We start from the raw sequence: 11,900 nt of genomic DNA, 5'->3' as shown, positions 1-11,900 counted from the left end.
GATATTTTTATTTTGTCGTGAACTCAATTTTTTTCGATCATGGACATTCGGTTGTTCTACTTATTTGACGTTCATGCCTGAATGAACCTTTAGAACCGTGTTTCTCATTTTATTTTATCCTTTTTTGCAAACTCTGTTTTTTTATCATGGCCATTCAGTTGTTTTAGTTATTTGATATCTGCCTGAGAATGACCCTTCAGTTTTGCATCAATTACTACATTCAGAGTTGCGAGTGAAGAAGATGATTGCTGTACAGATGAGACAGAAGAATCTTATAGGGACAGTCCAAAAGGTAAGCTAAGAACAATCACCCTTGAGACTATATGCACTAGCTGGTAGTTCTTTATCATTTTCTAATATTAGTTGCGAATAATTATATTTCGGTTACTCATGCCCTGCACAAGGCTAGTTTAAGTTAATGGATTTAATCATACTAACACATGGTCTGCATGTAGAACCTAATGGCCATTCACGCTAGTGCATGTATATACTAACACACATTCAGCCCTGAACCAAAAGGGAGATCCAAGCAGTTCACTCATAATGTCATCTACAGTATCATAATTATCCTATTTATTATGCTAACTATAAATAGCAAGTTATCAAATTATAATCTTCCGAACAATGGCTATTACTAAGCTTTTAATCATCATCGAATCGCTAATTGTTTCACCCTGTAGCAGAACTCACTGACGACCAACTTGAATGTGTACTTGCTCCCTGCCTGCTTCCGGTGATGGTGAGTGGGTGCTTTCGATTTTGCCAACAGTTACATGGTGAATTGCTTCACCTTTGTTGCACCAGAATTTATTTTGATTATGCTAATCACTACTAATACATTGTCATGGATCGCTTTAACCTGTTGCACCAGACTTTACGGATAGAGCAAATGAGATGTTAAGGACTGCTGGTCATCCCTTGCCAAAGTTTGCTGATGGTAAGTAGATGCTCCCCATCGTGATGACTATTCCCAGCCGTTTCAAAATTTAACAACATTGTTCTGGCATCTCCACTGATGTGCCATGCTTATTTAACCAGATGGCATGTACAGATGTACTTGAAAGGGACTTTTGACGATGAATTCGGCAGCGGTAATTGGAGTGAACCAACCAGGAAAGTTGCTTCGAAGATGTCTCGAAGTGTTGTGGCACTTGCTTCATTCATCGTAGAATCTGATTCTGATGGAGAACACAACTAGGGTGATTGTACTGTTCTAAGCTCATTAGGTTTCCATATTTATTCTCTTATGTGACCACTTGTTAATGCTTGAAACTACATTGTGTATAGAGAAAAGAAGAAAACATTTTCTTGCACAGGTGTATTTATAGAGTGCAATGGATCCGTTACAAGAGTTCTGACTTCGGCAAGCTTGGTTAGGACTAATGGTGAAGAAAACAACATTCAACCTGGATTGATGGTTGGTGCTGCTAGTCATTATTTGCTTGTTTTATCTTACTGATTTAAAGATACTACTAGCAAAGTCACCACTTCATTGTTATAGCTTGAAGTGTGCCTTCCGAGTAAACGGCATGTGGACGGGTCATTGCAACATTATAATCTACACTACAATATGGCTGTTGTCAGCATTGAGGGTGTCCGCAGTTATAGTGCAGCAAAACTCATTGAAGCATCTCGAACCAATGAGGTAGTAGCTCTAGGGCGCGACTTCAAATCAGGCATGTTAATGGCCACAAATGGAGCCAAGACAGGCAAAGATAGTAGATTTGATTACAAAGAGCTTCGGATGTCCACATGTAAAATCACCAAGGTGCATTGTGTTGACTTCTCTTAATCAGAGTATGAAGTAACAGTTGCTGCACATTATTGTTTTTCCCTTGTTTAATCCTTTTGTTGCAACTTGGTTGTTGTGCTATATAGGCTGGGATTGTAGGACCCCTTGTTGATTTTGACGGAAAGTTTGTTGGCATGAACTTCTATGACATGGAAGATACTCCTTACCTGCCAAGGGATATTATATTGGAAGTCATGAGGAGATTTGACGCACAACAATATGTACTGAATTTAGACCAGTTTGGTTGTCACTCGGTTATTTTTGGACGCTACAACTATCATTTGATCAATATGTTCTTTTTTTTCTCGGTAAAATTTGATCAATCTGTTGTTGTAGGACTGCTGTTGCTGATGTCGAGGATACAGACGAGTCTGAAATTCCCAGGTAGGTCCTTCGCATCCTTTTGACCTGTCTGGATACATTCATTGTGTTTCCAACGTAGTAAATAAATTGTTGGCCTTCCTTCTAACTTAGGGTTTTTGTTTCATCCATGCATAGCTGGCCCGTGCCTGACGCCTATTGGGTTTATCCGGGTCGCTACCCTAAACCGCCGCGTTCTCCTTCGGAAGAAATGGACGAGTAAAAGTGTGATTTATTTATGCTAGCGTTTTGTTTGGCTTTAAGAGGTGGATGGTTTTGTCAGGCTTTGGGTGATGGTTCACGGTTCTCGAGTGTTGTACAGCCGGACCCATTGTTTTTAGATGATACGACGGTGTTAAAATTTAATAAACAAATCAGTGATCGAGAGGCAACAAAATCTATAGAAGTACTAATTAACTCAATCTGCAAAAAATATTGTCCTCGGGTCAATCAAGGGATTTTTTTTAAGTTCAACTATGAAGCGTCGTCAGGTTTCATGGTGAACGAGAGGAACTAGATAAGAATTCCGAGGCTCGGCTACACTGTTAGGATATCCAGATCTGGTTCTCAAAACCAAAAAGAAACAACGACATATATGGTCTCCTCCAATCATGAAAAACTTGATCAAAAACTTAATTTGGCACAATACTAATCCAAAAAAGATGTTGAATTTGCTAAATGCGCAAACATGGAACACAAAAAGAGCAAAAGTGACAATGTACTATAGAACACTAATAATTAATTTGTGTTCAACCATGTTAACAAGATGGGAATAATAAATTCAATTAAACACTGGTGTAATGACGTGAACCGGTACATTTGCTCTCGCATAAGAAAATGAGATCTAGATCTTGAGGCCACCGTCGACATCCACTTCGGCGGCGACGACGATGTCGTTGCTCCTTTGGCCCCTTCACTTTGCGGGTGGTAGGTCATCATTTCTGGTCAGCTTTTTATGTCAGATCGGCAATGCCCGATGAACAGACCGTGTCATGTTGCATGGAAATTCTTCACCTCTTTTTTTTTTTGAGGGTAGGAAATTCTTCACCTCTAATGCATACAATAAATGCTCCCAAGCACCCCTAGGCATCCAATTGCTTCACTGATTGCTGAAAGCCTCGCCGTGACCTTGGCATTAGGTGCTCCTCAAAAATACTAAGCTCCATAAACCTCACAACATCAATGAACACTTTCACGCACTTTATGATTGTATCTTTGCTCATCCGAATATAGGCACCTATCATATTTGTAGGAGCGCCATATGGGTAATAGTGAAAACAAAAAAGGACCCAGCAGACCGGTGGCATTCCTCTGTTGCGTGAAAAACAATTCATTAATATTCAAGTCATCGGTGATGTGATGCAACAACCGTTGTGACATGCGGAAACTGTCGACGGGATAGACTAGCATGGGTACGTAGAATTTGGTACTGTATCAAATAGTCCTGCATGAGCAGACTATGGCCGGCTTGTCTATTTGGGCGATATGTCCAACAACCTATCTGTGATCCTGACCCGCCAGCCTACACTGTAGCAGAGTCCTTGTATCCAAAAAACAATATTACGACAGAGAACGGAATAGGGAATGTGCTAGACCGATTTATTTGGAGGAAGAAACGACATCTAATTTCTTTTTCTTTTTCTTTTTTGGTACGAGGACTCTGCTAAAGTGCTCTTGCTCATTGGATTGCCAATGTCGTGAACAGCCGGCTGAGATCTCCTTGAAGGAAAAATCAAAGTCGATAGCCTCACGCCTGACATCATCAGCTCTCCAGATCAGATCAGGATCCTCTGTGGCTCTCTCTTCTCGCTACCACAATCCACACAGTGCACGCAGACAAAAACCAGAGAGGGGAATCTCGAACCTACCGCTAATAATCATCCTGCTTCACCATTTTTCCGTAGAAAAGAAAGAACCCCCTGGAACTGGAAGCACTCAGAGCACAAGCCAATCAAACGAGCTGCTGGGTTGGTTTCCTCCATTCGTTCCGTTCAACATGGCTCTTCAGGTACGGGCAGGCAGGATGATTTCTCTTGGAATCGATATGAATTCTATCTTCTCTGTATCTGATTTGCGCCTGCTCTTGGTTCTTGGATCAGGTATGGATGGTTGGGGAGGACGGCGAGGACCTCGACAACCACAAGGAGCTCCTGCCTCTCTCCAAGCTCCAAGGTGCGAATGATGATCCTTGCAACTTCTCTCGTTGCTGGCTCAGTTTCTTGGATTGTTCATGTGCCCCCCATTTGTTTGGGTTAAAAATGTCTCTTTTGGCTATATATAAGCTTTTATTGGTTGGATGTCGTGGCCTTAGTCAGCTCTTTTAGATAACGACGCCCTCATGTAACTGCTTAAACAGAGGGTGACTATTCAGTATTCGTCGAGTAGTTTTCATCCCTTTCCCTATGCTGATTTGCATCTGAAATGACAGGAACTTGTCACTTTAAAATTGGAAAGTTGATTACCCCGTGTTTCCTGAGCAAACCATGTGCTGCTACCTGCAAACTTGTTATATGTGTGACTGGCATCCTGCAGTTGAGGCAATTGCCACTTCGAGAGATTGGTTAGAAAAATGAACTTGTCAACGTTCTTGATTATCCTCTGTCGATTCGAACTATACAATTTATGTTCCTCACCCAAAGAAGTAACTGCTGGCCGGGGAATTCCCCCTTTTCGAAAAAAAAAGAAGTAACTGCTGGGAGTGGATACCTGACTAATAAGGCGAGTAGAACAAGCGAATGTTCAGTTCTCATTTAGCTTTGAAAATATCATTTTGAATTATTTTGAAAAGCGGCCCGGTATCTGAATCCACTTCTCCGTAAACAAGGCATCTAGAAGCTGGGCTCGGTTCCTCTATCTGACATACTTTGCTAAGCAGCTTCCAACACTTGCCCTGTTTTCTTTCAGAGATTGGTGTGTTATACTGGCATTTGGACCCAAAGAAGTCTGAAAGTGAGGAAGAGCTAGCGAAGATCCGCAAAGACAGAGGATACAACTACATGGTTTGCGACCCCCACCAACTCTCAGTCCCTCTTTGCTTCTCTTTAACCGTGCACACCTTGTGTATGTAATCTGACAGTATTGCACATGCATCACTTGCTGAAGGATTATCTCGATATATGTCCTGGAAAGTTAGCGAACTTTGAGGAGAAGCTGAAGAACTTCTTCACAGAGCACATGCATGCCGACGAAGAGATCCGCTACTGCTTGGAAGGCGGTGGGTACTTTGATGTGCGCGACAAGGATGACAAATGGGTTCGGATCTGGATAAAAGAAGGGGATATGATTGTGCTGCCGGCTGGAATTTATCATCGGTTCACCCTCGACGCCGCCAACCATGTGAAGGTACTGATTGGGAATCTTTTTGTGTTTATTACTGCTATAAAGAGCTGTTGCAGTGATTATTTTTTGCATCACATTTTGCATAGAAATATGAATCTGTTTTGTCAACCAAGCTCAATGAAAACATGATTTTGGCACTAGACTAGAGGACATCTGTAGAACCACCGAAAAAGAATCACAAGTAGCAAAACAGATCTTTTGATCAACAAGATGGTTGACAATTAATTCTTAATGTAATGCTGCTTGGTGAGGACCAAAAAGGAAAAAAGAACAAAATATTGAACTGGCAACACAAATTTGCCAATCTGGATAGTGCATTCAAGTTAAGCAGAAAGGTTTGCTCTCGTAGGATGCAGAAACAGGGTTCATTTTCAGCCGGTAATTAAAGAACTGTGTTGTTAAACAACATCTATAAGTAATTAATGAGACATAATGTATATATTTAGAAGCTCTATCTTGCATCAGATATCAACTGGATCCTTATCATTCTGATGCCTCGTCGTGCACAGCTCATGAGGCTCTTCCTGGGAGAGCCAGTCTGGACCGCGCACAACCGGCCTCAGGAGGACCATCCGGTGCGGCAAGAGTATGTGAAGAGGCTCACAGACGACAATGCTGGTCTTGCTCTGGCAGCACACTGAAGTTTGTTTGTGATTCCTCGGCTATGTATGTATTATAACCACCCATGGACATATACATACACTTGGATGAAACCATGTTGTAATCTTGAAACCAACATACATGCTACATACTTGTTATTATTGACTAGGTAATTCCCCATGCGTTGCAACAGGAGCATAAATATTCAGTGGTTCAACACTTATCGTGTCAAACATATATGTTTATAATTCTCGTGGCATTTTCTTCTTCTGCACATTATCTCTGCCCCCTTCCAAGCTTTCCATCGCCCTCAATTGCACATATGGCGATATAACTTGTTGAATGTGTTTTATTTGGACAGGGCATTTGACAGTTATGAAAAAGAAAATTGTTTATATACACATTGATTAAAGCATAATATTATTTGATAAGCACGAGAAAAACTATTCCCTACATTAACTCAGTGACATTTATTTTGGGACAGAGGGAGTATATTTCACAATATCGTGCACCCCCTCCCTTCCTGTGTGCAGGAGTGCATGTGTGTGTGTGTGTGTGTGTGTGTTCGACATCATCATGTTTCACTTCGGGATGCTCCCTCATTATCCATAAGGTTGTTCTAATCCCGGCGATTCTCTGAAAATTCGTGTGGCCTCAGGCTGCGGATTAAGGCAACTTGTCCCTCATCTCAAGTGGATAATGGTCGATAGGCAGAACACGATGGAAACAGTTTTCACTCACATTTAGCTATACCGAAAAATGGGGAGGTGGGAAGGGTATAAGGAAACCGCACCAACTAATTTGTTTCTACTACAAGCAGCTCAGGAGAGATGCAGATATCAAAAACATCCATAAAACTATTTCTCAAAACCAATCATGCATTTTACGTTCATGTGAAGAACAAAATCAGCACTCAGTATTACATACTCCAGCCTCCTTCAGATGCTCTGCTTTTGCTGCTGTATCAAATTCTCAACTGCTTAAACCCAGTTTTGATTATAAATCTTCGTATTCAGATTATAATTAGTAGTTGCATTAACCGGACAGTAATTCTTCAATCCACACATCAACCTATGATCCTAGGACTAAGTAGAAGGTTGGTCAAATCTTCCTCATCCACTCCTTTTCCTCACTTGGCTGATGAAGCGACATATCGCCAACATCTGCTCCTATGCTTTCTGGTTCCCGAGGCTATATGTGAGATTATCTCTAATTTGAACAAATATCGGCCAGTTAATCTGATTCTTCTAACTTTCATATAAAAAACTTTGTTCAAAGAGATTATCTAATTCTTCTAACTTCGAATAAATGAGTAATACTCCCTCCGTTCACTTTTGTAAGTCGTTTCAAACAATTCAAAATAGGTTGTTTTGCACATTGTCTGAAATGTGTTCAAAGTCTTATAAAAGTGAATAGAGAAAGTACTTCAGATCAACACAGAGCAAAATTTTCTTGACAGTGCAAAAGTTAAGTATGGTTATGCATGAGCATGAACTTTGTACCCAACTACCCATACATACATCTTAACTCAAGAATCAGGAGGGAAAAACCAAGTCGCGGTCAATGATCCGTCATGTGGCACCACCGTGTCCACCGGCAAGGGGGACACCGTCCCTCGTCTCATGTCGTAAACCCCAGAGTAGAGGGCGCTCGTCCTTCCACCATAATTGTTATGCTCCTTGAGAAAGTAGATGCAGTCTTGTCGAGCTCCCCCGTGCTTGCCGTCTCCGGCAGGGAGCGACTCGGAGCAGCCTTCGCTGACGAAGAGAGCGCGCCCCATGAGCGTCTCGACGTCTCTCCACCGCCCTAGGCCGCCGCCGCTGATGTCTGCCGCCTCCAGTACCTCGAACCAAGCCGCATGAGCAACGGGCTTGTCTGCTTCACCATCAACAGCCGGTCGCCGGAGGCGACCAGGTAGTGGCGAGGGCCGCCGCGGTGCCATCGGTCGACGTCGTCCTGCGGCCTCATGAACACGCGTTGCACGTTGACATGGTTGCCATCGACGATGTCCATGGCATAAAGACGCAGCCGGAGAGGGTTGTAGACTTGTAGTAGTGGTACGCACCGACGACTGCTGCGGTGAGGACGTATAGCTTGTGCTGGAAGAGTGCCATGTCGAGGATATGATAGGGGTGGGGGTAGTAGCCTGCGCCTGTGGCTCCATGGGGGTTCCACTGCCACTGCCATTCCCCGGTCGTTGGCTGCGGCCTGCGGATGGAGATGGTGATCACCTGCCCGCCGCTGATCCGGCTCCCTGTCTAGACGGCGGTGCTGTGGTCGGACATCACCACCACCTTGCGGACATGGCCGACCCGAGTGCGGAGGCGGTCGAGGTTGACGCGCTGGGGGGCCGTCGTCATCCCCCGCGCAAGAGGGTTCATCAGCGAGCACGAGAACCCTTTGGCGTTGTGCACGAGGAAGAGCGTGCTGCCGGTGGAGACGCGGTGCGCGAGATTTTCGTCCAGGGCGAGGCCGCGGCGGTGGACCTCGCCGTCGGAGAGGCTGAGGAAGGAGCCGTCGCGGAGGGCGAGCCACGGGAGCAGCGGCGGCTGCAGGCGCGCGCCGGAGCGCCACTGGCGGCAGACGGCGCCGAGGCGGACGCGGTCGGCGTGGGACAGCACGCGCTGGAGCACGAGGCCCAGCAGCTCCGACGGGAGGTCCTGCCATGGAGGACGGCGTCCGCCGAGATTCGTCGCCGCAACTCCCTCCATCGTAGATCTGATCGTCAAGCAAAGCTATTGGCGATGATGCCCAAAATTTGCATCTCCGGCCGTTTCACGGTTCAGGCCCAGCTTGCAGAACACGGCATTCTAGTCAACCTGTGTGTCCAACTTATATCTGTCTACTTTATCTTAAAAAAAACTTATCTGCCTACTAGGTTAAAAACCACTCAAAAAAAGTCTACTAGGTAAAAAAAAACTTATCTGTCTACTAGTAGTGCAACGCGTGTTCATATTAGGCAATGTTTTTTCTAAGGGGATATTAGACAATATAATTGCACCACACACTAATGCTCAGCAAGACTACCCTGATATTAAAACTTTTTTATACCAAAAAGTAGGTTTTAGCGCACCATATTTTTTTTCTGCCGTACCAGATGATATAAAATAGGGCATCAGAATCATAGCAGATGATGTAAAATAGGGCACCAACTATGTTTTTTTCCCCACAATTGCATGCATATTGAACAAACTACACAACATCTCGCAAAGTATTCCATTTTCTATGTGTATCTATTATGTGAGATATGGTCCTATTTTGGTTGTGGGAAGTGCAGACACATTTCCATTTTCTTAAATAAATAGAATGGTTGCTTCTGTTGATTTACTCATTATGATTGACTCTGATATGAACCCAACCAACTCGCTCTAAGAAATGTCAATTCCTTGATTCCGCAATAGAACAATTTAAAAATTACCAAGTGTCCTAGAACAATTTTCTTTGAGATAATCTAACTCTTCTAACTTCCAACAAGAGAGTATACTACAGACAGAGAGTAGAATTTTCTTGACAGTGCAAAGGACAAATGGGGTGTGCAAGGCTGCAGAACAATTGCTTGAAGAACCAAGTGTGATATTCAGATAACAAAAGCAGCATTGCTGCAGATGGATTTGGTTACCATCCAGGGCAGCGGTGGCACTGGCAGCATGGCATCTTGTCTCCGTCATTTCTAATCCAGAATCTGCACGTAAAACACTCGCAAATAATAAATCTTGAAAAACAAACACCAACAAACAGAAAAGCAAACCAAATCTGGCAACCCGAGGCTATACCCATTCCTGACCACATTTGAACAAAAATTAATTAGTCTTCATTCAGAAATTAATGAGAACACACTACAGCACAAGCCAAAACATTTATGCCTGGCAAGGAAGTAAGCAAAAAGGCTAACATCATAGCTGGTGCAAAAAATAGCAAAAGAACCACCAGAACATTTTGGTTCAGTTGCCTGCCATGATCTACAGAACAGGATTAAGGTATCTTTCCATCCAAGGTTCCAATTATTTACCCTGCCAGGGTACATTCAAGTTTCAACAAAGACCAGCGGTCTAAGCACAGCGCACAAAAGCACAACCGACGCTTCTGTAGGCTCCCCTGACCTTCAATTCTCAGGAAAGAACACCAGATGATCCAGGAGGAGGCACAGCAGAACCTGCAGTCTTGGGTGGCGACGACATCACCACCTTGTGCTTGTACATCTGCCACCAGTTCGCCTGCGCCTCTTCGGCAGTCCGGAAGGTCCAGATGTGCGGCTTGGCCTTCTCCCGCGCGATGAGGATCTCCTCTACCTCCGCCCTCCGCTTCGTCTTGAGCGAGAGACAGTCAACGAGATCACCCCACTTGCCGAAGCAGGTGTCAAAATCCCCGTGGCGGTAGTAGGTCTGCAGCTGGTGGAGAGGGGTATAGCAGAACCATAGCGCATCGAAGCACTTTATGCAGTCCAGCCGCGGTGGAGGTGGGCTGGCAGCGCTGGTCGTTTCGGGCTTCTCTTTGGGCTCCATGCTTATAACCGCCTAACAAGAAAGGGATTTACATGTGAGATATGCTCGCATTACTAGAACCACACAAAACAACAGAAATACAGAAGAAGACGGATCGGAAGAAAAGGATAACCCTTCTCACCTTCCTCACCTCACCGCTGCTGCTGCCACAGCGGCTTGGGGGTACTGGTCTACTGGACAAGCCCTATTTTGATAGAGATATCAGATTTTGGAGATGTGACTAGGCACAAGTGAGAGCATACATACAAATAATGATACTGCAAACTATCCAAGTATAGTGTTACAAAATCAAATTTTCTGGATAATAGTTAACATCGCGTAAACGAAAATGTCTTATTATAAAGTACATATATTCTTAAAAGGTTCACTAATTAGTAGGTCAATTTTTTATAAGGCCTGCCAGTAACTATCAAGCTTATCCCTCAGCAATTCTTCATTGGCCATCTTTCTTGTACTGTCATTAATGACTAGTAGTACGGATCAGAGCAAGATACTAAACATATTTTGGGCAAGATCGGCCATGATGTAAACATGAGGGCAATCTTAGTTATACTGTCCTTAAGATTAAAGTCTTCTTGTAGCTAGTTACTGAAAAAAGTATACTGACCAAAGATATCTTATTGCACCGGGGATGGAAAGGAAGTGCAAATTGTGTGTTTTGTAATACTAGAGAAGGGATAGATCACTTGTTCTTCTTGTGCCCTGTTGCTAGATATGTTTGGCATGTGATCAAATGTATGTTTAATTTGCAAGAGATGCCTGGTGTTTTTTATGGTATCCCTGTCTGGATTAGTAAGCTCCCTGTTAGTAGTAGAGGGTTTGTAGCTTGTGGAGTAGCTGCTGTAGTTTGGTCAATTTGGAAGACCAGGAACAACGCGTGCTTTAACGGAATCATCATGCCCTCAGATCCTACTGGTATTGTGTGTCCAATATTGCATTATATTAATTACTGGTCTGGTTTGCAGAGGCAAAAAGTTTAGAAAATTGTGTCGCAAGGCGGCAAGAATTCTGGTCATGGTGGCCCATGAGTTTCTTCAGCCAAAGACAGGGATGTGCACCAGCCATTCCCAGGCTTGGAGGGCCCTGATCACATGGGACAAGCATTATCGCAAACACCTATCAAGCGAAATCCTTTCTTTCACATGTAAACTTGAACATGCACTCGAAAAATCATGCAGCAAGTACTCATCGAGAAACAATCAACGTTATAGTCTCACAATATCAAATCTACGGCAAGTACTCGTCATCTAATACAAGAATCAGGAAAGAAAATAAAATTGAACAAACAGAGGATGAAAGAGGAAGGA

General features: G+C 43.6%; 2 protein-coding genes across 3 annotated transcripts; one reads left to right on the top strand and one right to left on the bottom strand.

The window, feature by feature from the left end:
* Positions 1 to 3,974: 3,974 nt before the first annotated feature.
* Positions 3,975 to 6,326, top strand: LOC119290548 (1,2-dihydroxy-3-keto-5-methylthiopentene dioxygenase 4-like). The gene is made up of 5 exons (XM_037569225.1): positions 3,975 to 4,160; positions 4,252 to 4,324; positions 5,057 to 5,151; positions 5,255 to 5,494; positions 6,001 to 6,326. Exons 1-5 carry the CDS (start codon positions 4,149 to 4,151, stop codon positions 6,130 to 6,132), a joined length of 552 nt encoding a protein of 183 aa, XP_037425122.1. The 5' UTR covers positions 3,975 to 4,148; the 3' UTR covers positions 6,133 to 6,326.
* Positions 6,327 to 9,879: 3,553 nt separating this feature from the next.
* LOC119290522 (uncharacterized protein C227.17c-like) lies at positions 9,880 to 11,878 on the bottom strand. 2 transcript variants are annotated; one of them, XM_037569224.1, is made up of 2 exons: positions 10,724 to 11,878; positions 9,880 to 10,605 (listed from the first exon to the last, which is right to left on the bottom strand). In XM_037569224.1, exon 2 carries the CDS (start codon positions 10,591 to 10,593, stop codon positions 10,201 to 10,203), a length of 393 nt encoding a protein of 130 aa, XP_037425121.1. In that variant the 5' UTR covers positions 10,594 to 10,605; positions 10,724 to 11,878; the 3' UTR covers positions 9,880 to 10,200. The 2 variants fall into 2 exon arrangements, with proteins under 2 accessions (XP_037425121.1, XP_037425120.1); XM_037569223.1 differs by having other exon boundaries at positions 10,715 to 11,877.
* Between the last annotated feature and the right edge of the window lie 22 nt (positions 11,879 to 11,900).

Source organism: Triticum dicoccoides, chromosome 1A, assembly GCF_002162155.2.
Source record: "Triticum dicoccoides isolate Atlit2015 ecotype Zavitan chromosome 1A, WEW_v2.0, whole genome shotgun sequence".
In the NCBI taxonomy this organism is placed as follows: Eukaryota; Viridiplantae; Streptophyta; class Magnoliopsida; order Poales; family Poaceae; genus Triticum; species Triticum dicoccoides.
The sequence above is the reverse complement of the archived record's forward strand: the minus strand, read 5'-3'. Positions and strand labels throughout refer to the sequence as shown.

Bases quoted from the DNA above. Each gene is read 5' to 3' on its own strand.
- LOC119290548 (XM_037569225.1), top strand. The intron at 4,325-5,056 runs GTGCGAATGATG...GTTTTCTTTCAG, and splicing joins GCCTCTCTCCAAGCTCCAAG to AGATTGGTGTGTTATACTGG. The intron at 5,495-6,000 runs GTACTGATTGGG...CGTCGTGCACAG, and splicing joins ACGCCGCCAACCATGTGAAG to CTCATGAGGCTCTTCCTGGG.
- LOC119290522 (XM_037569224.1), bottom strand. From the start codon at position 10,593: ATGGAGCCCAAAGAGAAGCCCGAAACGACCAGCGCTGCCAGCCCACCT.